This window comes from Notechis scutatus, chromosome 3, assembly GCF_049901735.1.
Source record: "Notechis scutatus isolate UNSWTSFEM ecotype Mainland chromosome 3, rNotScu1.2, whole genome shotgun sequence".
NCBI lineage: Eukaryota > Metazoa > Chordata > Lepidosauria > Squamata > Elapidae > Notechis > Notechis scutatus.
Window position 1 is genome coordinate 111,004,000 of NC_142011.1, and position 26,072 is coordinate 111,030,071.

A 26,072-nucleotide genomic window follows, 5' to 3' on the forward strand; every position below is an offset into this window, starting at 1 on the left:
ATGAATATGTCCTTGTAACTCAGGACAGGTTGAAATTATAAACGTTCTTCTGAACTGCTGTTTTTATATCCAAAGTCCTCTAGTTATTCCACTTATGACCATCAAAATAGGATTCACCCAGTTAAATTATGTACAATTTTGGCTTTCTGATACCCTGAAATAAACTTACTTGGTGGCCAGGTTTTGTATGGTGGCGTTAAAAGCTACTGAACCTGTCTTGAGTATGGACAGCCAGTATAGATAACAGTATGGATAACTCTTGGTTATTTACACCCTTGGATGTATTTATATCTTGGGTTATACATGCCATATCAGTACTATATTGTATATATTCTCAAGTCTGACAGGAAAATATAAACAAAGTTTCCAAAACCTTTTTGGATTATTTTATTGTTTTACTTGCCAATAATTCTGAATTTTATGCTACTGTTTCAATTTTTTTTAGTACTCCAGTTGTTAGCTGGAGTAAGCATTGCCTATTCTGTTCTAATACTGTTTTAGCCAAAATGTTATGCATGTATTTTGTCTAACAATTTGAATATTGTTGATTCAACTTCAGGTGCTTGCACATCATTTATTTTCGGTTGGTTAATAATTGTGATACAGTATTTCAGTTCTTCTTAATTGTTGCCCAGATAAATAAAAGAGGTTGGGAGATTCCAAAGAGCTCTTTGTAAGATAAATCTCTGCTTTCTGGTGCATTGTTCCATCTTTTATACTCTGTGCCAAGTTTCTATGCTGGTTGTCAAAATAAGTATTCACATTCTGGTCCCTTGTTTCCTTCTTCTTGAGTATTTTTCACCTGATAAAACCTTATCAGGTTTTTTTAAAGAAATAAAACCTTTTTATAACAATTATATAATGATAATTTTTTTAGTCCATTTCCATTTATCAGCGCTAAGTGATGCCAGTTGAGGATTTGGTTCTTCAGTTCTCTTTGTTACTCCTTTTGCCCCAATTTCTGGTCCACTAGTAGTAGGATATAGAGAAAGCATGGTAGATTCAGATTTGCATATAAAAAAAAGAATGAAGATACTATACAGAGAATATACAGGTGAAACACAAAAAATTAGAATATCATGCAACTTAGAAGGTGAACCTAATATATGAGATAGACTCATTACATGCAAAGCAAGATAGTGCAAGCTGTGATTTGTCATAATTGAGATGATTATGGCTTACAGCTCATGAAAACCCCAAATCCACATTCTCAGAAAATTAGAATATTGTGAAAAGGTTCAGTATTCTAGGCTGTGTCCCACTTTAATCAGCTAATTAAGCCATAACACCTGCAAAGGGTTCTTGGTCTCTCAGTTTGGTTCAGTAGGAATCACAATCATGGGAAAGACTGCTGACCTGACAGTTGTACAGAAAACCATCATTGACACCCTCCATAAGGAAGGAAAGCCTCAAAAGGTAATTGCAAAAGAAATTGGATGTTCCCAAAGTGCTGTATCAAAGCACATTAATAGAAAGTTATGTGGAAGGGAAAAAGTGTGGAAGAAAAAGGTGCACAAGCAGCAGGGATGACCGCAGCCTGGAGAGGATTGTCAGGAAAAGGTCAAAAGTGTTGGGGACTTTCACAAGGAGTGGATTGAGGCTGGAGTCAGTGCATCAAAAGCCACCACACACAGATCCTGGACATGGGCTTCAAATGTATTCCTTTTGTCAAGCCGCTTCTGAACAACAAACGTCAGAAGCGGCTACCTGGGCTAAAGAAAAACAGAACTGGTCTGTTGCTCAGTGGTCCAAAGTCCTCTTTTCTGATAAGAGCAACTTTTGCATCTCATTTGGAAACCAAGGACCCAGAGTCTGGAGGAAGCATACACTGCAAGATGCTTGAAGTCCAGTGTGAAGTTTCCAGAGTCTGTTGATTTGGGGAGCCATGTCATCTGCTGGTGTTGGTCCACTGTGCTTCATTAAGTCCAGGGTCAATGCAGCCATCTACCAGATTTTGGAGCACTTCATGCTTCCTTCCGCAGACTAGCTTTATGGGGATGCTGACTTCATTTTCCAGCTGCCCACACTGCCATTAGCATGAAAACCTGGTTCAATGACCATGGGATTACTGTGCTTGATTGGCCAGCAAACTGACCTGACCTGAACCCCATAGAGAATCTATGGGGCATTGCTAAGAGAAGGATGAGAGACATGAGACCGAACAATGCAGAAGAGCTGAAGGCAGCTATTGAAGCATCCTGGTCTTCCATAACACCTCAGCAGTGCCACAGGCTGATAGCTTCCATGCCACACCGCATTGAGGCAGTAATTGCTGCAAAAGGGGCCCAAACCAAGTACTGAGTACATATGCATGCTTATACTTTTCAGAGGTCCGATATTGTTCTATGTACAATCCTTGTTTTATTGATTGCATGTAGTATTCTAAATTTCTGAGATTGTGGATTTGGGGTTTTCATGAGCTGTAAGCCATAATCATCACAATTATGACAAATCACGGCTTGAACTATCTTGCTTTACATGTAATGACTCTTATCTCATATTAGTTTCACTTTTTAAGTTGCATTACTGAAATAAATGAACTTTTGCACGATATTCTAATTTTTCGAGCTTCACCTGTAAACATGCCTTTAATATATCCAAGGACACAAGAGGAACTTAAGAAAGTCTGAGGTGTTTTAACATCACTTGATATCTTTCTCCCTCCTGAACTTTCAAGATTTCTTGATTCTTCAAAAACTCTTTTCTAAAAGAAAATGAATTTTTTTTTAAAACAAAAACATTTTTTTTTCTAAAAAAAAGACCCCATATATGAACATAAAGAAGAAAACCGATACGCCCCAATCAAACACAATAGGGAACAAACAGCTTCTGTAAAAATGAGCCTATATACCATGTACCTAAACCCACTCTCCATGCTCAGGGGTCAGGAGTGGGTGGTCCTTGCCTGAACTCTCAGTTGTTTGCACCAAAAGTGGTGCAAAAAATTAAGTTTTTATATTTCTCAATATAGTATAAATCGTACAGTCTGAATTATCAATCAACTACATACAAGGCATGACATTTTAAAAAGCCTTGACATATCATTTATCTAGACAAAATAACTGAAGAAAATTTGAATAGATTCCTCGAAAATCCTCGGTCTTGCCCCGATGTCTAAAAAAATACCATTACATCATCAGTGTGATCTAATTTTTCAGTGTTGCAAATCTAAATAATTAAAATATTCAAAATAAAATTTGAGGTAGAAAAAGAAAATAGTCTTCTCAGTTGTGTGGCGACCGCTGAGCAATGAGTTTTTCTTTATTACGCCTCTCCAATAATTCTAAACGGAGGTCAGACTTTTTTTGTTTTAAAGAAGAACCTCAGGATTTATTAAGCCTAAAAGGCTACGCTTCTCTTTTTTCCCCTCTATGGTAAAGGGCATGATGAAGGCATCGGGAAGTGCCTGAGCTTCAAATTCACTGCTGCGCATGCGCACTTGACGCTTACTTCCTGTCAAACCCCGTAATTTCGTGCAAGTTTTGAGAGAGAGGCGCGGAAATAAGCCCATGAAGAAGATAATGAACTGCCAACGACCGTTATCCGCTTACCTGCCTGCAGCTATTGCAGCGCTGAGCCTGAGCCTGCCTGGCTCGCACCTTTCTCCAGAGACATTCCGGCAAGCCAAGTTCGATCAACCTCAGGTGGTGGGTAGGGGAAAGGGAAAGCGATTCTGCACATGCCCCCGGCCGCTCTCATCCTAACAGGGTGGTATGTTCAGGCACTGAACGCGAATTTTTGTTTACCGGCAGTGTTTGTGCGATTCATACTAGGCAGCTTTAAAAACGAGATTGCAACAGTGTACAGCAAAGTGTCTCTTATCTCAGCTACTTTTAAAATGTGTAGGGCTGCGTAATTCTGGGAGTTGTTGCAACCGAGACAATCTTAAAAGTGGCCGAGACTGAGAGACGCTGCCGTAGGGTAACTTGCTGCCTTTGACTAGTAGTACTCCCGCCGAATGGAGGCGGGATTGGGCGGATGGACGAGGAAACACGTCTGGTTGGCCCAATGCAGCTTTTCAGCAAAAGATGCAGAGGCGATGGTGTTTTTTCTCTGAAAAGGGTTTTCTTCCCTTCAGGGAATATAAGCTATGAAACAGTCTCACTTCTTTCTGAGCTTCCGACTGCACAGAGGTGCTTTTATGTGTTTGACAGAGATAGTATAACCATGCTTATTGAGAGGCTCGAGTTTTTAAAACGAAACTCCAATCTACTAATTTATTTTGTCAGCTAATGTTTTTAAGAGAAATTTGGTAACGCATAGGTGAATAGAGAGCACCAAGTAACAAGATAAAACGAAAAAACAAATGCAAAATCGTGGTAAAATACAAAAAACATTCCAGCACTATAAACAGCTAATGAAGTTAAAAAATTATATTCACTTGTCAATATACCCCAAAATACACTTGTCTTCCTGTTATATAGATATTACATGCACATTTGAAATATGAAAGTTATATCTCTGAATTCAGTTACAATGTTCTCCAAAATCATCATTACTTGCTTTGAACTATTCTGCAGTTGAAATATGCTTATTCTATTTATTATTCAATTGGATAATCTGCATTTTAAATGGCAATCAATTGGGGGGGCATAAAAGGTACCTAATTGTTAAATAGCATATTTTAAGAAAAACTATCTGGTAGTACCTTATGAATCAAACAATTTACTATTGTTTATCTTTTGACCCTTACAATTAGGATATAGAAAAACTGCTTGCTTGCTTGGGATGGATGGATAGATAGATAGATTGGATATGAATAGAGATAATAAGTAACTTAAGGCAGAGAAGATATTCCTTCCTCCTACTTTGCTTTATGTATTTGGGAGTGTACTTTTGCTTTCATTGCTTATATTCTTTTTTTTTTTTACCACCACAACAACGAGAAAAAGTTTCATCTAGGCTAGAAACCAAGGGACTGTGAGAAAGCTGCTGGGTGACTTTGGGCGAGTCATTCTCCCAGCCCAACACACCTTACAGGGTCATTTTCAAGAGAATAGGTAGAAGAAGGAAGCTTAATAACTTTGAGTTATTTATAAAAAATAATAAAGGATGTAAATAACACAAGATAAAAAAATTTCAGGAGACAAATGCATATGAAAAATTAACAACAAAATAAATGGATTTTTGAGAGTTAGTTTGGTGTAATGATTACATCAAGATAGAAACTCAGAGACTGTTTTAGTCCCACCTTAGGCACAAAGCCAAGTGGGTAACTTTCTCTCAGCCTTAGGAAGAAGGCAATGGCAAATCACTTCTGAAAAAGTTTGCCAAGAAAAATTGCAGGACTTGTCTAATCAGTCTGAGTTAGTCTCTGAGAATTGGACATGATTGAACAGAAGGAAAAAGAGCAGGGGTTAGGAAATTATGGGCATAGATCCAAATATTTTAGATATTTCAGGAAAACTAAATTTGAAAACCTGCATTCCAACTGTAACTTGCATTTCATCTCATCTGCTCTCTGGTGACAGATTTAGCACTGCTATTAATTGTGCCATTCCACTAGTCCTTTATTTTTATGGCTATGGTAGTTTCAGTGGTGGTGAACCTATGGCATGCAGAGCCCTCTCTGTGGGCACACTCGCCATTGCCCTAGCTCAGCTCCACTGCATTTCTCCATGATGTTTCTCTCCGTTGTTTGCAGGGAAACAGAAGACAAAACAGAAGCTCACAAAAGAAAAATAACTCACCTCTTGTAGAGCTGCCAGTGTTGGGATGCCCCGCCTCTCTCTGGTCAGCTGGTCTTCGGGTCTCTGCTGCCAAATGTGGGTATGCGTACATGCACATGCGCACCTTACAGTTTGGGCCTGCGCACGCATGCATGCATGCACGCACTTTGGGCACTTAGTGCCTAAAAAGTTTGCCATCACTGTTTTAGTTTGTCTCTTTAAGAAAGGATATCTTCTTTCCCCATAGGTTCATGTCAAGCTCACCTTCTAGTGATTACATAGATATACCATGTAGTTTTCTTGATGTATCAATTGGAAGTGATTTGCCATTGTCTTTTTCTGAATATTTTCAACCTTCCAGTCTAGCTTGCAGCTTTGATATTCCCTGACGATGTCCCATTCAAGTACTAGCCAGACCTAACTTACTTGGTTTCTGTGTCTAGACATAAATTTGTTATTGTTGGAGGTTTAAAAAGCATTTCTTTTAAACGAGAACCATCTAGAATTTCAATATTTGACAAGGGTATTGATAGAATGGGACAAAGGTTGTTAAATTCAAGCAAAGTCATATAAACTACAGCAAATGTCTTCAGTGTTCTCTATTTTAAACAGAGTTTAACATTCTGGGAGCTACTATATCATCTCCTGAATCATATCCATGGTGGAGGACTGATAAAGTCTGCTGATACAGGTAGCAAATTACTGTAAATGTGGAAACACATTTAGTTTTGGAAGGTGGGGGGAAAATGAAAGTAACAAAACTGTGTTATTTGTTTATGAAATTTATTGACAGCCTCAGGCTGAAAGATAGTACATGAAATATAAAATGATAAAAACTTGGGCAGTTACAACAATTTGAATAAAAATAGTAAAAGTATAACATATCTTGATACACTAAGAAGCCTTTGAAAATATTTGCTTGGCACTGAAATTATGGTGGTGCCTGAATGTTGGAGGAATGGCACTTGCCACTTGTTAAAACAAATGCCAATTAGGTGATTATTGATAATATTTGATGATGCAGCAAGCTTTGCAAGGTAGATGTTTCTTTGCTGCTTTCATTGCCAAAAAGTAGCAATGTGTTTTGATGTGGGTTCAGTCATCCTCATAGTAAGCCTTACAACTAGTAATTCTTACAAGTGCTTCATTTGTTATCCAACTTTTTTTAAAAAAATCAGATTTTTTTAAAACTTCCACAGCATTGGGAGAAGATACTCGAATGCAATCATATTGATAGCCATGTTTGCTTCACTATTTGATCAGAATAATCAATCTAGCCTCTAGTCTAGAGTCTAGAAATAGTTTTTCTACTCAATGCTGGGGAGCACTAGTGCTTTGAGAAATGCTTCACCAAGGAATAATTGTTTCAATTGCCTCACCATTACGCTACTCTTTCACACTCAGAGGTAAGATCTTACCAATGGTATATCCTACTCTGATGCTGGGCAAACATGCATTGAGAACTGAATGACTATAACTCCATGAAATCCAGATTGGATTGTTCCAAGCAGCTTTCTCTCACAAACATCTGATAATTGTTTTATTATTTTATTACATATTCATATACAGTATTAAATTACTGTGTTTACAGCTTTATTAGTACTGTACATTACTTTGATTCCACTATGGCTATAGTTTTTATATAGTGAACTCTACATAACATATTGATGTAAATGCATTTGTTTATGGATGTCTTCAAGTCAGTTTTGACTTCAGCCAACTGCCTGGATAAGTCCGTGCAGGTTATTGGCAATGTTTTCAGAAGCAGTTTGCCATTGCCTTTTTAGGAGTAAGTGAAAGTGATTAGCTGAAGATCACTCAAATGACTTTAGCATCTAAGACAGGATAAAACCTAAAATAGATAATTTCTTTCTTTTTTCGTTCTAGAAAAGTGCAAAGGTGCTTAGGCAGAAAGCCCTGCTGGCAATCTGTTATGTTACTCTTTGCATAGATTAGCAGTGTGCTACTATCTCATTCTAGGAATGATGCAGTCCAAATTAGGAGGCATATGTGATACTCTCTAGTCTTCCCTCAAGAAATAATAATTACTGTAAAATTTATAATAGCGGCCTTTAAGTATCTGAATAGATTTCCTATAGAAGAATAGACTATAGTTATAAAAAGTCTCCAGTTATATAAAGAAAAACCAACAGTAACCATTATAATTTGACAATTGAATGAATTACCCAAAAAGGTGGTGAGGTTCTCTTCACTGAAGATGTTTGGACAGAATTTGGACAGTTATTTTATGTAAATATTTTAATATTTATTTTGCTCAGAACAAAATATTGGATTCAATTGGATTCTTCTTATTTTATAATTCTACAAAGCTTTTGTTTAATAATTTAATGAATTCAGGGATAATGGGAGATCACTTTATTTTAAGCACAAAGCACACACACATTGGGGGAGTGGAGATGGTACTGACAGGCTTGTACATAATTGTTGCTATCAGAGGCTCTAACCTTGAATGTCAAAAATTTTTAAAAGGAAACTGAACATGTCCTTAGGTTACTATGGTATAAATTAACTCTTTAGGTGATAGGATTTTATCCTCTTGCCTCCCAAATTTTGGTTCTACTTGCTTTAGCATTAGGCACTCTTTTTGATGAAGAGTGGTTACTTGAATGGTAATAAATAATCAACATTTACCTTATCTCCTCTTTAGGCACCCAAGTCAGATTTGTCAAATATGCAGCCTTGAGCTACGGATATAGAAGGCTAAAATTTTATCAGCTTCCTGCTGATGGTTCAAAAGCGAGCAGAGAACTGCTATTGGCACTTTCTTGGTTCCTTTGCAGAATAGCTCTAATGGAAAAGTTACTGATACTAAACAGATTGAAACTTTGGGATCAAGCAACAGTATGCATGGTGAGTTCAAGGGGCTCAAGATAATTTTCATTGGCAGCCAAATAAGAGATAGAGAATGGGTCAGTTGTTTGATGAGACTGGCAATAGAAGCAGGTTATTTTTAATGTACTCCAACCAGATGTACATGTTCCCAGCATATTTTGTGGAAATTGTTTAAGAGACAAATGGCTTAAAAGAGTTGAAAGCATTCCTTTTTACCTAGAGCTAAAATAGAAAAGTTGTTCCAGGCAGATTAGAAATTACGCTAATTTAAGATATATAGCTTCCTTACTGAAAGACATCTGAAGTATAGACATCCCCTTTGGGTTCTCCAAGTCTGTTGTTGACAATCTCTAGGTAGAAATAGTTTAGACACTGTGAGGATATATTGTAGAATTTTTTTGCTTGTTTTTTTTTTTTTAAAGACAAATTAGTTTTACAAAACAATACACAAACAAACAAGGCATAATAACATAAAAGATCTTTTCTGAAAAAACCAATAGAACATACAAAATAATTCCAAATTGTAATATATATATTTACGTTATCTGTTCAGCTTCGTATCTTATCCCAACTTCTCCTTTTCATTCTATTATCCAAATTATATTTCTTGCTAATTAAAATTTTATTGCTTTTCAAAAACAATACACAAACAAACAAAACGTAGAACATAAAAACATAAAACATCTTTTCTGAAAGTTGCTTGATCCCGGGTTAAAACTTCGCACAGACACAAATTCAAAAATCATATTCACTTTATATACCATTCCATATCTTATTACCATTTTCAATTTTCTATATAGCTTCTTCCCTCTTTTATCTTTCTTAGTTTTATTTTATTTATCTCATCTCAGTTCAATTCATAATACTTATCATTCTTTGTCTGTTCTATTTCCAGCTATCCATTCATTCATCTTTTCTCTTTAAACAAACTTCTCCTGTACACTGATTGGAGTGACGCCTTTAACTCTTTCCCCTAGCTTAATAATACTTAATATAACACTTAACTTATATTGGGATTCTGTTTAGTACATTCTAAAATTACACAATGAATTTTATGAGAAAGGAAAAAACACAACAATAACAAAGAAAAAGCATATAAAACCACTATCAATGCCATTAAGAAACTAATCATACATATTAATACTCATTTATATCTTAAGCATTTTATTCTAGATACACATATAAAAACACAGCCTTATGTACCTTACAGAATCCCTTTTTTCAATTAAATTTACCCATTGTCTCTAAATGAGTTTTGTTTCTTTAAATCTTGCTTCCCACCATTAAGGCTTTTCATCCCCTCCTTTCGCTCTTGCTTATTCTTCTCCTTGCCCTTTTTACCCCTTTGTCTCTCCTCCTCCCTTTTCTTCTTCTGCTTTCCCCCTTTCTGTTGTTTTCTAACCTTGTATCCACCTTTCACCTCATTTTTCTCTTTTTTGGTTGTTTTTTCAAGCCTTAAAATCCCCCTTTTCTTTTCCTCTTTCTCCTCCTCCCCAAATAGAACCATTTATTCATCAAAGATGGCTTCTTCTTTGTCCCAGTCGTCCTGCTGCGCAGTCAATTTTTCATATGTGCATACCGCCATTTCTAGAAATTGAAAAAGAGTGCCCAAAGTATCTTTTCCATCTTGTTCTTCTTTTTTATATTTTTGAAATGCAATTTTTAGTTCATCCACAAGCAATGCCATCGTGAAGAGAAATTTTTTTTCCAAAACAACCACCCGAGTGTTTTTAATCAAGAATAATTCCCAAAAGTTCCAAAGTCACCAAAGAATCCAAATAAACTATTTCTTTTAATACTTTTTTCTTTCTTCCATTTCTCTTTCTGGGGTTGCTGTTTGATCAAAGAGTTCCAATTAAAATATATCTTTTAGAAGCCGTATTAATATTCAAAGCTCTTTAAAGTTCTAGGCAATCTCCTTTTTCAAATTCTACTCCAATTTTTTTTCCTCTCCTTTCCCACTTACAGCAACAATTTTCCTTTAAATGTTCAGAAATCCATACCTTCAATGCGGGTTTTCCGATTTCTTTTAAGGTTCTATCGCTGTCACGTTCGGAAGGAGAGTGAAAAAAAAAAAAAAAGCTTTTCCTTTAATTTACATGCAGCGCTTCAGAGCAGGCAGGAATCCGCGACTGTACGTGGTTTCTGCCTGTGTTCACTGCCCGAGTGCCCCGAGCCATTTGGCTTCGGGGCTAAGCCACCTCCGTAGAAGGTGGCGAAGACGGGGGGGGGGGTCTGGCAGGGTCGAGAGATATTGCACTTCTCTTCCCTAGCCAGCGAAACCCCCTTTTCCAAAGGCAGCTGAGCGGCGGTCAGCAATGGCCGCCACATAGAAGAGCTCAGCCGGGAAAAGAAAGTGCAGGAGGAGCTGTGAAGAATTGAAAGTGATCTTTGCTGACCGGGACAAGTAACAGTGAAAGTATCCTGGAATTTGAAACTTGCTAAAGAAACATCGTTTCCAGAATGTGTCAAGCGGCGAATGTTTTGTTATTTTTCTTACACTTTGATGAAATATATTAATTCTCTGCCCAATTGTCTTGACTTAATTATCATGCCATCCACGTAGATGGACACTTTTGACATGTTTCAAAAATTGTACTCAAAAGACTGGTAAACAGTAGTTTCATATCATATGAGGACGGGAGGCACTGAATGGATTGCCACAAGATATGATTTTTGCTCTTTATAAAGATTTATTACAAACTTCAAAGAGAATTTTTATGAATTTGCAGAAAATATAAAGTCGGGTGGCTAATTGAACAAGGCAAATGAAATTCAAACAGATTTAGATACTATAGAGAAATTTGCTGAAAATAGCAGAATGAAATTTAGTGTGGATAAATACAGTTGTTATATAGCAGGGGTGTCACTCGATTTCATTGAGGGCTACATCAGGGTTATGTTTGACCTCGAGGGACTGGGGTGGGCATGGCTGGGGTGGGCGTAGCCAGCTCGACATCAGTCATATCGGGGCACCTGTAGTGGACTTCCCTCATTATAATCTCTCCCTCCCTTCCTTTTCTTTTTCCTTCCCTCTTCTTTCTTCTTACTTCCCCCCTTTCCTTATTTTTCCTTTCTTGCTCTCTTCCCATCTTTTCTTCTTTTTTTTCTTTTTCCTTTTCTCCTTTGCTGTCCCTTCTTGCATGCTTAAATGCAAAAGGGAAAACATTTCTCCTTTTGTTTTTAGTTTGTTTTGCTAGCCTTGTGCCAGCAAAAACAGAGCTCAGGGAGGCTGTGTGCTGTCCCCCAGGCCCCATTTTTGGCCGTGGCGGCCTCCTGGTACCCTCTGCGAATGAAAATGGAGCCTAGGCACCCCCCCCCAGCACTGTTTTCACTGGCAGAGAGCTGCAGGAGGCCATTGCAACTGAAAATGGGACCTTCCTGAGCTTCATTTTCGCTGGCAGAGTTACTGTGGGCTTTTTCCAGGGTGGCCCTGCAGGCCAAATCTAAGCACCTGGATCCGACCCACGGGCCTTGATGTTCTCCTTCACGCTGCTGCGAGAGCCCAGGATGGGTTAGATTCCTCCTGATGACATCATCAAGCTGAGTCTGTCTTGTATAAAAGGAGCAGCCTGTGGGAGTGTCCCCAGCTTTGACTCAGCTTCTTTCGATGATAATTGAGCTGGTGTCTCTGAAAGCAGTTTTAGTCAGAAGCAAAAGTCAAAAAGCGATCTTAGATCATTGGCACAGCTTCTGGGGACCTAGTGCAGCTGTGCCTTCTGCAACGCCGAGGATTCGATGTTTTCAATCCAAGGGAAACTGTAAATAAGGGAGAAGCCCTTGGCCCTCCCCTACAGCTCTTCCTCTGCGATTTCGGCTGCAGTGATCGTAAAGATCATATCGGCGATAACCACATCTTACAGCTGATCGGAAAAAAACACAGTTTTCTCTTTCTAGCCAATTTCACCGCTCAGGGCTGTTTCCAGCCTAAGGAGTGACTAACAGCCATCATAGCCTGCAATTCATGTGAGAGGCCATTTTGAAAGCTTCCTCTGCCAACGCATGTGGCAAGCGGCCATTTTAGGTGGCCTCATCTACCAACAGCCTGCTCCTGTCCCCAAAAAGGGCACTAATTAACACTAATGCATAGGCAACACATAGCGAGGGTCGCTCCCAGCACCTCTTGTGTTTGCTTATGCCAACTATGGATCAAGACAAGATCCACGCAGAGCTTTCGGGCCTGGACACCCAAGGCCTCCAGACTGCCAAAAGAAAAAGGAGACCGCTCTCAATCTGTTCAAAGGGAGGTAGTGGCCAAGATCAGGGCCAAAGCCTTGGCCCCCAAGAAAACATCCAGGGCCAAACTAAAAGCAGAGAAACAAAGACATTGGAGAGGCAGTTCAACAAGACTGTTGAGCAAATGAGGGGACAACTGCAGCAGGCTCCCCAGCCAGCCAATCCTCTGGTGGTTCAGGCAGGTTACTTCCAGAAACGCCAGCCCCTCTTAGCCACCTCCAATCCTGGTCCCCAGAGAGGCTTGAGGATCAATTTGGGCTTCAAGAGCAGATCAGGCCCCAACTTCATACAGGCCCCTTGGGACCTCTCTTCTTCTCTGCCATCTATAGCCCAAAGTAGCTCTTGACCTAGACCAGAAGCTACTTTGACCCCAACAGCGGCAGGCCTTTGGCCCCCAGATCCTCCACCGAGTGGCAGACCCTCTGACATCCACGATGTAGTCTCCATAGCCATCAGACAGGGCCTAGCAGAAGGCTTCAACACATCTTTAGGCCCTCAGACAGGTCCCAACCCACTTTTATGGCCTACTCTCAGGCCCAGATTGCCTCAACTTGTGGAGCACAGGGCCCCTCCTACCCATGCAGAATGGGGTGATTTTGAACAGGAAGACTACGCAGAACCATCTGAGCATAGCCCCTCCCCTGCATCTGCATTTGAGGGAAAAATCTGGGACCAAACCTCTCGGAGGAAGAGGAGGATCTGAGGCCTGATCAACCTCCCGCAGCTGCAGTATTCAAACCTGTTAGGAATGTAAGTCACCTAGCAGTTATTTGGGTTGGAAATATATAAACTAGGATAGACATTTTAATACTATGCCTTTAAGAGAATGCTAAAACTGTAATTGGGTGTGGTTCCGCAAATGGCCATAAGCCAGAAACCTGGGTTGTTTAGTCTCAGAAAGTGAAGTCTCAGTGAATTTCTGTTCCTGTTCTGTTGTTTCTGGAGAGTGTTGCTGTTCCTTATTGACTGTTGACTGATCATAGTTCTTGGATTTGATGTAAGTCTGTTACTGAACTGTTTTTGATACTGGACTTTGATATTTGGATTATTCCTGGACTGAAAACTGACTGCTTTACCTGTGAATGACTTGGACTTTGCTTAAACATTTATGGGAAGTAAAAACCTACATTTACTGTACAGTGTATCTGTGTGCTGTGTGTGTGTTATTCTTCACTACTCTCACTACGTCTCCCTGTATGCGCTCATTCTCCTAACGGGGAATTACCTAAACACTGGTTATGGGCCCAGGCCATACCAGGCTCAGGTAACTGAGAGTTGGTGTGAGTTCACAGTACTGTATACAGACAACTGTTTACTGTTCAATTGGTTTACTGTCCTGGTAAAGATGGAACAAGACCCTTCAACAAGTCTATCACTGATAACCCGGTTGGATGGAACAAACTATGTTTCCTGGTCTATGAAGTGCAGTCTACTTCTGCATAGAGAAGGGTTATGGAATGTAGTTCAAGACCCACCGGATGTAAATGCTTGGGATCCAGAAAATGAGGACGATGCCAAGAAGCTTGCTGACTTTAAACAGAACAACGCGAGCTCTTTGTATAATTGGACTAACACTGGTGACCAGCGGCTAATCCATATTCGTGGAGAAGAGTCTGCTGCTAGGTGTTGGGAGAATTTGAAGAGGATTTATGTTCGTGACAGTGTAAGTGCACACATACATCTTACACGTAAACTGTTTAGAGCAGGGGTCCCCAACCGCCGGGCGCGGACCGGTGCCGGGCCGGAACAAGCCTTACCGGGCCGCTGGTTGCTGGGCGCCGCCATCTTTTTGGTAAAAAGCGCTTCTGGTGAGCTTTTCCGGGTAGAAAGCTCACCGGAGCGCTGTTTCGTCATAAAAGATGGCGGCGCCAGCACTTCGGTGAGCTTTTCCGGGTAGAAAGCCATTTCTACCGAAAAAGCTCACCAGAAGCTGGCGCCGCCATCTTTTTATAACGAACAGCGCTTCGATGACGTCACCGGAAGCGCCTTTTCGTCATAAAAAGATGGCGGCGCCCAGTTGACGCCGGTACCGGGCCGCGGCGCCCAGCTGATGTCGGAACCGGGCCGCGGCGTCGAAAAGGTTGGGGATCCCTGGTTTAGAGCACGTCTTCTGAAAGGTGGACTTATGTTAGCTCATTTGAACTTCATGAAAAGAACTTTTCAAGAGCTACATGAAAAGGAACTGATATTTTCAGAGCTGCATCAAGTTTACATCATTCTTTCCTCCTTGGATGAAAGTTATGATGATTACGTATCTTCACTGGAAGTCCTGCCCAGAGATAAATTGACATTAACTGACATAACTGGAAGGTTGTTAGAAGAGGCAAGAAGACTACTGGATAGGGACCAACTGAAGAAGGAACAACCACAAGAAGAGGATTTGTATTCAACTGCCTATAATGTTAGGAATGTTTTTCTTGTGGGGCTAGGGGACATATAGCTAAATTCTGTAAGAAAGAAAAACAACAGAATACTGGGAATCACCAGAAGGCTAAGAAGAATTTTAATTTAGCTATGTCTAGCAATTCAACTGTAAACCATGATTTGTGGGTTGTTGATAGTGGAGCATCGCGATGCATTACTAAAAATAGAGAGAGGTTTGTAAAGATGTCTACGAGTAAACAACATGTATCATTGGCAAATGGATGGAAGATGAAACCGTCTGGTAAAGGTATTGCATATTGTTCTTCTATAAATGAGCATTTAACTATGTTATATGTACCTAAACTAAAATTTAATTTGTTATCAGTAAGGGCTTTAGTTAATATTGGTTATGTAGTAACCTTTAGGGGAGATAACTATAATAGAGAAAGAGGGTAAAAGTGTTACTGCTACTTTAGAGAATGATTTATATGTGATACATGATGACCAGTTGCAGATGGCTAACTCGGTTTATAACAATGTTAAGCCACATGACGAATGTATACATTTACTACATAGACGTCTGGGGCACATTAATTTCAAAATGCTCAAACAAACTGTTGAATTGTCAGAGGAAGTAAAATTGAAACCCTGCAGCAAGTATTTAAACTGTCATGCCTGTAGCCAGGAGAAAAGCAAGGTTACTCCAGCAAACAAACTAAATGGGTTTAAGACCAAAGAACCTTTAGAGGTTATGTTTGCTGACATAATTGTTCCTAAGAAACCCAGTTTGGGAGGTGCCTGTTATGTTTTGAGTATAATGGACCATTACTCACGGTATGGTTTCTGCTATTAAATGAAAAACAAAACAGAAACGTTCCAACATTTCTTTAACTGGCTAAGATTTCCTGAGAGAAAAATGAGGAGTAAAGTAATTAGTAATTTAGTTACTGATAACGGGACTGAGTTTATTAACAAGAGATTCCAAACAATGCTAAAATTGGCTGGTGTTGAGCATAAACGTTCTGTACCTTAAAGACCACAACATAACTCGTTTGTAGAATGAAGAGGGCAAACATTACAAGCCATGGCTCGCACTATGTTATCTGATTCAGTTTTGCCTGAAACACTGTGGGGTGAGGCCATAATGTGTAGCAATCATATGTTAAACAATGTGGTGAATACAACAACTGGTGAATTGCCATTCCCTCATTGGCATGGCAGAAAACCAAATTTAAGTTATTTACACACATTTGGAGCTCCAGCATGAGTGCATATTCCCTCACAAGTAAGAATGAAAGGGCAACGTAGAGCTAAGAAATTATTTTTCGTAGGTTATGAAGCCAATCATAGATCGTTTAGATTCTGGGATAAAGGCACAGCTCATGTTTATTGTAGCGCTAGTGCAAAATTTCTTGAATACGTTGGGGGGATAAACTGGAACAGGAATCCAGCAATGATATTATTATTGACACCCAAATAGTCCCTAAAGATGAATTAAGTAAACCACAAGTAGCCATTAAAGAGGAAGAAAAGGCACAGGAGGAAGTAGAAAAACAGGCACAGGAGGAGGTAGAAGAACAGGAGCAGGTGGAACAGCAAAGTCCACCAGTTAGCCCTGTATTACTTAGACGTTCAACCCGAGTAACACAACCACCTGATAGATATCAGGCTAGTATTGTATGCCAAGTGAATACAGTTCCAAATAACTATAATGAACTGAAACTGTATCCTGCTAAGGATCAGGATGCTTGGCAGGAAGCAATGGATAAGGAACTGAAATCCTTACAAAAACGGGGGGTATATGAAAATGTCAGGTTACCACGAGGTGAACAAGCCATGGGATGTAAATGGGTTTATAAACTGAAGACAGGTGTGGATGGGACTGTTACCCATAAAGCCAGGTTAGTAGCATGATCCATGTTTGTTTAAAAAGGAAAGTAATGGTGTAGTGTCATTGTTGTTATTGTTTATTGATGACATAGCATTAATCACCAAAACTAAACAAGAAGCTACTAAAATAATCTCACTGTTAGAGAAGAAATTTAAGATAAAACAGTTAGGAGAAATCAAACAATATCTTGATTTAAAGATAGATAAAACTAGGGGAGGATACAAAATCTCACAGGCAGATAAAACCAACCAATTACTAAAAAGTTTTAAAATGGAACTTTGTAAACCGGCTAAAACACCAATGAGCCAGGAGTTTAGCCATGGTGATGTTCAAAGTCCTATTTTTGATAAGAACATTTATCAGTCCTTGATTGGTAGTTTATCTTATCTCAGTAATTGGTCAAGGCCAGATATAGCATCCTGTGTTAACCAATTAGCGAGATTTAACGCTGAGCCGACTGAAAGGCACTAGCAAGCTGCTAAACATGTGTTAAGATATCTGAAACAAACAATGCATTATGCATTGTATTTGGAGCCTAAAGATGAACTGAGTTTAACTGCATATGCTGATGCAAGTTTTGCTACAGACATAAATACAGGAAAATCTACATCGGGTACTGTAGTATTATTGGGAAAAGGTGTTGATTGGATGGAGGTCTATTAGACAGAAACATCTAAGTTTGTCAACAATGGAGGCTGAATTCTCATGTTTGTCTTTATTATGTACAGATTTAGTTTGTTATGAGCAATTATTGATTGACATGGGAATTGATGTAACAGATTCTATTGTTGTTTATGAAGACAATCAGCAATACAGATGACTTCAAATATTGCTGTTAAGACAAGAACGAAACACACAGATTTAAGATATTTAAATGTAAGACAATGTATGCAAAGTAAGATGATTAAGCTGGAATACTGTACGTCAGAAAACAATATAGCAGATTATTTTACAAAGGCCCAAGGCTCTATAAAGCATAAGGTTTGCTGCGAGGATTATGGACTTAGAATGTAAGGTTGTATATATTGTCCTACCCAAAGGGGAGAATGTTAGGAATGTAAGTCACTTAACAGTTATTTGGGTTGGAAATATATAAACTAGGATAAACATTTTAATACTATGTCTTTAAGAGAATGCTAAAACTAATTGGGTGTGGTTCCGCAAATGGCCATAAGATGGAGCCAGAAACCTGTCTTGTTTTGTCTCAGAAAGTGAAGTCTCAGTGAGTTTCTGTTCCTGTTCTGTTGTTTCTGGAGAGTGTTGCTGTTCCTTATTGACTGTTGACTGATCATAGTTCTTGGATTTGATGTAAGTCTGTTACTGAACTGTTTTTGATACTGGACTTTGATATTTGGATTATTCCTGGACTGAAAACTGACTGCTTTACCTGTGAATGACTTGGACTGCTAATCTTGGACTTTGCTTAAACCTTTATGGGAAGTAAAAACCTACATTTACTGTACAGTGTATCTGTGTGCTGTGTGTGTGTTATTCTTCACTACTCTCACTACGTCTCCCTGTATGTACTTATTCTCCTAACGGGGAATTACCTCAACAAAACCTTTCTTATTTAAACCCTTCCTCCACAAGGCACTGGTCACAGCCCAGTTGTCCTCGGAGGAAGCTGCCCCCGAATCTCAAGTGGTGCAATCGGGGCATGGGGATTCCCTCTTCTCCAAACGTGTTGTTCACTCGGAGGTCCTTCCATCCCCCATCATTTTTCTGGACTTAGTCAAGGAGCAATTTACCTCGCCGATAGCAGGCCACCGCCCATCGTCCCATGATAGGCGGTTTTACAATGTGGGCCCTTCCCTAGCTACCGCTTTTGCAGTTTCCTCGGATGCCCCAGTCGTGGCTTCCTTCTCCTCAGGCACTCCAACTGAGCCCGAGGATGTACTAAAGGCAGAATACAAGCGCTCTGAACAAACATTAAAGCATAACCATCAAGCCTCTGCTTGGGCCGTCCAGGCCTCAACTGCTGCATCGTTTTTCACAAGGTCTTCCATCCGCTGGCTGCACCAACTACAAGTCCGCATACCCTTCCTGCTTCCCCAGGAAAAATGGATATTCCTTATTTTTAAAATAAGTGAAAGTATATTTAATAAAATAATGAAGTGATTTTCTACTTACAAATTTTTAAAATTTCCCTCATTCCTCTCCCCAAAAAGAAGCCTTAAATATGATATCTCAGTTGGTGATAACAAATACATTAACTATTCATCTGGTTTTTATTTTTTGAGTTGGCTGAGCAATAAGGCTTTATCTTGGGATTTAACAGTTAGGAAATATACATAAAATATTGAGTGAGATGAAAAACAGACACCTTTGTAGCATAGAACTACTCAGTTTTGATATAAAAATCTGGACTTCGGAATTGAGATATAGTAGCGTATCTACTATGATTTGATAGTCAAGATTAGTGACCTCTTACACATACTTGCCACATACACTTACAAACTTATTACTACTGTATCCATTCAAACTTAATATTTGCCTGATTTTAATAAGGCTAATATAGATATTACTTAACTTTGCAAAATGATGTCATTGTTTGAAATTTACACCTTGTCCCATAAATTAATCCTGTAAGTGTGCTACTTATTCACCAATAGGTGGCAGTTCAAAATAACAGAATGTTTTTGTAAAGAGACTTCTTCCACTGCATGTTAATTTTAATTGTAAAGAGTTAGTTTTTCCCAATGTTGAGAATTTAGTAACAAACATTTACCCATTAGGGTAGCTCTTTTCAATCCTTAAGAACAATGAATGTTTGTTATCTTTATACACTTCAAAAGAATGTTATGATGCCATATTTTAGCAGAACCTCCTTCCATAGTTTTATTTGTTTAAATATTCCCATAATTCAGACTTATTTATTTAAAATAAATTTAAAATAAATACACTCAGATTTATGTATGAGTTCACAGCTTCTGTGCTAACTTCTTATACATTTTTGTACATTCATGTATCAAGCATCATATCTCTATATCTATACACACACATACATACACACTATATGAAATAAATATATAAAATAAATGAAAAGGTATATATTAAAACACCCAATGCACCATTTTAATCCTTCTCTTAATCCTGCTAATATGAAGCATTTGCCAACCTTTTCATTTATCCTCAGATATGGTTTTGTTTATTTGGCACTGGTGTTACTTCATTCAGCAACTAATTTTGCACTCTACCCCAAACATTCTACAATTCAAGACTGTTCACTTTAACATACTTTCTTTGAATCAAAAAGTATACCATTAACTTGCTTTTTCACATTCATGCATTTTTTACAGATCTCTAAGGGCAAAAATCTGGTCTGCATAGTGCCTACATAAATCAACCTAATCCTAAAGCTGCCAGGCATAAAGCCTAGAAGGAGACAAGCAATTTCCTCTTTCCATTATGAATTAGAAGATTTTCCCCCACCATACAACATTTGGTTCTGTTCAGTGTTTAGACACTTAACCTGATGGACACAGTCCCAAATCAATTTACATAATTTATTTCAAATATTCCACTGCATTGGATAGAATAAAAAGTTGGCACTGTTGATAAAGGAGTCAATTTGGCATATTTTCAAAGACTAGAATATTTGAATATGTCAGGAGCAGATGTTTGGTGTCCTTCAGCCATTTTAGATAATGAATCTCAGTGTTTGGGCTATCAGTGACATTCCCTTTATCAATATTTTTTGCATGTATCTTTCATGAAATATTCAGGAAATTTAGATAGTCTGTATAAAGTCAATTGTTCTTCACTTCTGGGGAGCTTCATTTATTTTAACAAACTTGAATTTAACATCTTGAATATATATCTTTTGGAGAAACTTTGATGCTTTTTTACAAAAATATTTGCATGTTGCTGCTTGAATGTGATAACAGCAGAAAAGGGAAAATTTCTGTTTATGAGAACTTCCTTTCAAGTTATACTATAGAGATAGAATACAATCAAGAAAGAGAATAATAAACAGAGCTCTACATATATTACTATACTATCAATAGCATTCTGCTAAAATTTCTAGGCAACAACAAATACTAAACATCAACAGAAATAACTCTAAGCTTACATAATAAATCTTGGAGATTGAAAAACTGAGTTGGTTCAGAGCAAACATCATTTTCATAGATTTTATTATTATTTCCTCCTTAGTGCAATCCTCCTCTAAAATGTTTGCAAGATGGAAAAAGCCTTGTTTCTAAACCTCACATTAAAGGCCAGAAAGATGTCCAATATCTTCAGTGGTTGAATGGCCATCTGAAACTCCAGTGGCGGAGTTACCACTCTGACCAGGAAGAGCGATGCAAGTTACTGCATAAGGTAAGTAGAACTTGGGTTGCAAACTTGCAATAGTTTATATTTTGTGGCATCATCCTTCTGTGGTCTTGATTCTATGATTTTCAGAAGAGATTTTAAAACAAAATAGGATTTAAGATTGTGTCTTATCTAATTTTTTTTAGCCAACGTTTGTAGCAAGAAGAATGAGTATATTTTCTTTACATGGTGGTCATATTTTTTATTTTCTAGTTCCAAGGTTATTAGGTACTAAAACTGAATTGAAAGTTCATAAGTCTGAAACCACTGTAGATTCATATTCAATTTATTCTGATATAACAGTTAATTGTGGTTTGACATTATGAGTCTTGAAGAGCCTCCAGCTTGGGTATTACCTCCCATGCATGCCATAGTTCCAGGTTTTAGTTCATAGTTTAGCCATTGAGCTGAACTGGGAAATAGTTTGCAGCCAAGCCTTAATTGAAATTTAGACTTCTGCTGCAAGAGGCCATAGATGACTTATTTATAGATCTTCAGGATAATACAAAGTAACTTCCAGTTTGGGCTTCTTCGGCGACAGACTGAAATCGCGATCGTCCATGGTTTTGATCCGTCGCCGCTGGAGCCCCCTGAGCCGCCCGGATTCGGGGCTGAAGCCACCCCGTAGAGGTGGTGAAGAAGGGGGAACCGTCAGCGGGATTGAGGAGAGCCTCATCTCTCCTCCTCGGCTGGCCATTACTCCCTTTCCCAAAGGTGGTTGCAGCGGTGGTCAGAAATGGCCACCTCAAAGAAGAACCCGACCGGACAAGATTGTGCAGGAGGAAGTTTAAAGGAGAAAGTTTGACTGACCGGGTTGAATGGAGAACATCTATTTAAGGTACCTGGAATCTGAATTTTAAAGACTAATACTATTCCTAAAAAAGATTTTAAGCTGCGAAAGAGAAAGGGAAAGGAAACGGAATTGGCTTTTTTCCCTCTAACATCAACAGCTTTAACTGACTTGGAACATTAAGAAGAAGAGATTCAAATAAGAAATTGATACTAATCAACTTTGACATTAATAGGCTATTTCTAGCTGAAAATAGAGTGTCAAAGGGATAAAGATTCTTGGATAATTTAAAAACTTTCTTTAAAAAAAGAAAGAAAGCAGCGGAGGGAAAAAGGAAAAAAGAGGGTGGAATCTGGAAAATGGGGGAGACCACCTGGAACTTAAAAAAAAAATTGATAGTGGAATTTTAACAAGGCTTGCAAAAGATACATTGTAGCTGAAACTTTGTTACAAGATAACAAAGCCCCTGGAAAGAGAAAGTGAGAAAAGAAGCAAGAAACAGTTTTGGATTATTGGATGATTCCTGGAACTTTGGATGGAGGATCCTAATGAAATAAAATAAAATCAATTGGGGGTTGTTTAAATTTTTTTTAAACGGCATCACTCCTTGAAGAGTTAAAAATGAGACTTAAAGAACAAAAAGAAGAAGCACAAGATAGAAGAGGATCTTTTGGCTTCATATTTCAATTTTTAGAAATGGAGATCTTGAACTATGAAAAACAACAAGAAATGCTGGCAGAACAAGAAGGGCAAGACAATGAAGAAGCCATCTTTAATGACCAAGCAATTTTAAGCGGGGTAAAAAGGGGAAAGGGGGGGAAAGGGGGTTAAAAACTTAAGCACTGAAGCAACAACCAAAAAAAGAGTAATTTGAAAAGTAATCATAATATCAGGAAGAAGCAGAAGGGAGGATCACAGAAGGGAGAATCAGATAGAAAAGGGAATAAAAGGGGGAGGGAGAAGAAGAGAGGGAACAGGGAAAGGAAAAGAAGTGACAAAAGACAGAAACAAGATATAGAGGTACAGGAAAAACATACAAAAATTAAAGGTATAAACCTATTTAGAAGACACAGAGACAATGGTTAAAATTGAACTTAAGGAGAGGATTCTGCAAAGGTGCATGGGATAGCATTGTTATATAATATGTTAGATGATTAAAGTGATAGAAAAAATTTCTATTGATGTGTAGTGGAATATTTGTTTGTAAAGAGAATAAGGCTCTCAATGATTTAAAAAGAACGTTTTTAAAAAACTGAAAAGAAACATGGAAGATTTTTATCAGTTGATAAGATGAACTTGAATAAGAATAATAACTTTATTGACTACTGTTAATAACTATTGTTTGGTTTTTATTTAAAGACAGTAATAAATAAAATATGAAGTATAAATGATTAAAGTGAAAGACAACTGATATTACTAGGTAATGTTTGTTAAAAGAAATAGAAATGTAAAAGATTGTTATGAATATTAATGGCAGAGCTGTACTTGAATAGAATAATTATTCCATTTACTATTGTTATACTATATACACAGATATATATATATATATATACATATAAATGTTTTTCTTTTAAGAATTTAATGTGTATTTTAAGGGAATGTACCAAGCAGAATTCGATTGAAAATAGGTATGTGTTATAAAATAGAGGTTAGAAAATGAATGTTATAACTGTAAAGATGTAACTTAAATTTTTAAATAAGATTTGAAAAAAGATACAAAGGTGTTACACTCCAGTCTAGTAATTACAGGGGAAAATTTTTTTATGAGAAAAGATAATATGAAATTGTAAACAGGACAGACAAAAGTATAAAAACATTGATAGGAAAGATTTTAAAAATTAGAAAAAGATATGTAATTGAATTAAGAAAGGAATGAGATAATTTAAAATAAGGCTATAGGAAGTAAAAAGAGGGGAAAGTTATTGAAAAAATTGCGAAAAAAGTTAATGTCAGGTGGTGCTCCATTCAAAATTCAAGAAAGAAATACTTAGACTCCTTAATTAGAGAAAATATATCTTTTACTGAAAATGAAGTGGTAGCAACAGTAGAATTCTGAATCTGAGAAATTAGGCGCGCAGATCACATATACAAAGTGATGGAAATGTTCCCACCCCCAATAGTTCAAATGATTCTTCCAATTAAAAGTTGTGAATATGATCATGTGGACATCTTCAGGTGGTGATGAGGCCTCTGTCTCTTGACCTTGGCATATTTTGATAAAGATTTGCAGCTGCGCAAAGAAAGCTAAGCGAGAAATAGAAACCTAAACAGGAATTTATACTCCCCCCCCCTCCTCATTTACACAACACTAGAATGTAACACTTCCAGCTTTCTTCCCAGACTTACCCCCTCCTCCCCCCGTTACTTATGGCAGCCAAAAGATGCAAAGCAATAGTAGAAGATCTTGAAGGCTGACAATTATAAGATTATAACATGGAAAGCAGCTTTTTGGTTTGTGTGCTAAACTTTTTACCAAAGAAGATCTTACTGCTTTTTTACTCAGAATACATTGTTTTTGAATTTTTATCTACAGGCAGCATGGTATCTGTCTGGCCCAGGGGTAGGTTTCTTCCAGTTCTGTCCACCTCTGTAGAACTGGTAGCTCTGAAGAGCAGCAGACATACAACCGGTTCGATGTCTGCTGATGTTTTTGCCCACCTGCCTGCCCGGGCTCTTACCTGACTTTTATTTCCTGCCTTTTCAACTTCAGCTGCTGTGCAAGGCACAGCTGCAGTTAAAAAAGCAGGAAAAAAAGTACTTTTTCAAAGGCTGCTTCTCAACACGCAGCGCTGCTCATCTGTCCAGGCACCAGGCTGATGACAATTTACAGGCGTGCAGCGTGCAGGGAAGCACATCGTAAATCACCGAACCTCGTAAATCACCGAACTGGTAGTTAACCCTGTAGGATCCCACCCCTGGTCTGGCCTACTGAAGTATGCTAGTTTTATTTTATGTATATAGTTCTATGAAACCCTAATCCTAACCCCCAACAGGCAACAACTATTTTCCTGCCTGCTGTCCTGCTTTTGAGCCACCTGGAACTTCCTGCCAACTTCTCCACTGATTTGGTGGTGGGAAGCATGCAGGAAGTTGTCTCGTCTAATAGCCTTGGGATTTGGTTTCTTTATGAAGATTTTGAAGCAAAAATGTCCTTTGGATAAAATGGTTTCATATGACCATGTGGTTTGCTTAATGACTGCAATGAGTCACTTAACAATCATCATAAAATCTAGTCCAGTCATGTGACGCCATGATTCATGACCGAAATTCCAGTTCCAATTGTGGTTAATTGTAATCTAATACTTAAATTGTAATCTAATACTTAAAACTACACATTGTTACTTTTATACACAATACCTTTACATGTGTAGTTTTAGATACATCTCATACCCTGTCTCTAACCATATGTTTTCTCTACCAGGTACATACCTACACAATAGGTTCTCATACTGACCCTGTTATTGACCATTTCTCAGTCCTAGAAGTTGATGTTGGAAGACAACCAGAAAGATATAAACAGGTAATCCTCTTTCTATAGCATGCCTGATAATAGTAAATTTCTAGATATTCTGTGGCTATTTCACTCAGGGATGGGAAGGGGGAGAATTCTTGCTAAGAGATTATGCTGTAGTTTTACTATACATGTAGAATTGCTTTGTCTACAGATCATTTGGGGGTACCGTATATACTCGAGTATAAGTCGACCCGAATATAAGCCGAGGCACCTAATTTTACACAAAAAAACTGGGAAAACTTATTGACTCGAGTATAAGCCGAGGGTGGGAAACCGGGCGTCGTTGCTGCCCCCTGAGGGGAGGGCGATTCTGGGCTGCGCGATTGGGGGACTTCGTGGCTTTGTGTGGGAGCGAGGACGGATGGAGTCTGTGAAGCGGGGCTTGCCTGCCCTTGCTGGCTGCCTCTGCTTCCTTAGGGGCGGGGAAGGGGGCTCATC

At 38.4% G+C, this 26,072-nt stretch overlaps 1 protein-coding gene across 2 annotated transcripts in view; it reads left to right on the forward strand.

The window, feature by feature from the left end:
- Window positions 1-3,473: 3,473 nt before the first annotated feature.
- Window positions 3,474-26,072, forward strand: part of TEDC1 (tubulin epsilon and delta complex 1) — a 51,000-nt gene continuing 28,401 nt past the window's right edge. Inside the window, exons 1-6 of one of the 2 annotated variants that reach the window (XM_087962470.1) lie at window positions 3,474-3,647; window positions 5,645-5,769; window positions 6,282-6,360; window positions 8,338-8,540; window positions 21,169-21,336; window positions 25,542-25,640. In XM_087962470.1, the coding sequence (XP_087818596.1) occupies window positions 5,716-5,769; window positions 6,282-6,360; window positions 8,338-8,540; window positions 21,169-21,336; window positions 25,542-25,640 (603 nt within the window). In that variant the 5' untranslated portion in view covers window positions 3,474-3,647; window positions 5,645-5,715. The remainder of the gene's footprint in view (window positions 3,648-5,644; window positions 5,770-6,281; window positions 6,361-8,337; window positions 8,541-21,168; window positions 21,337-25,541; window positions 25,641-26,072) is intronic. The other variant, XM_026681816.2, reaches the window with a different exon arrangement.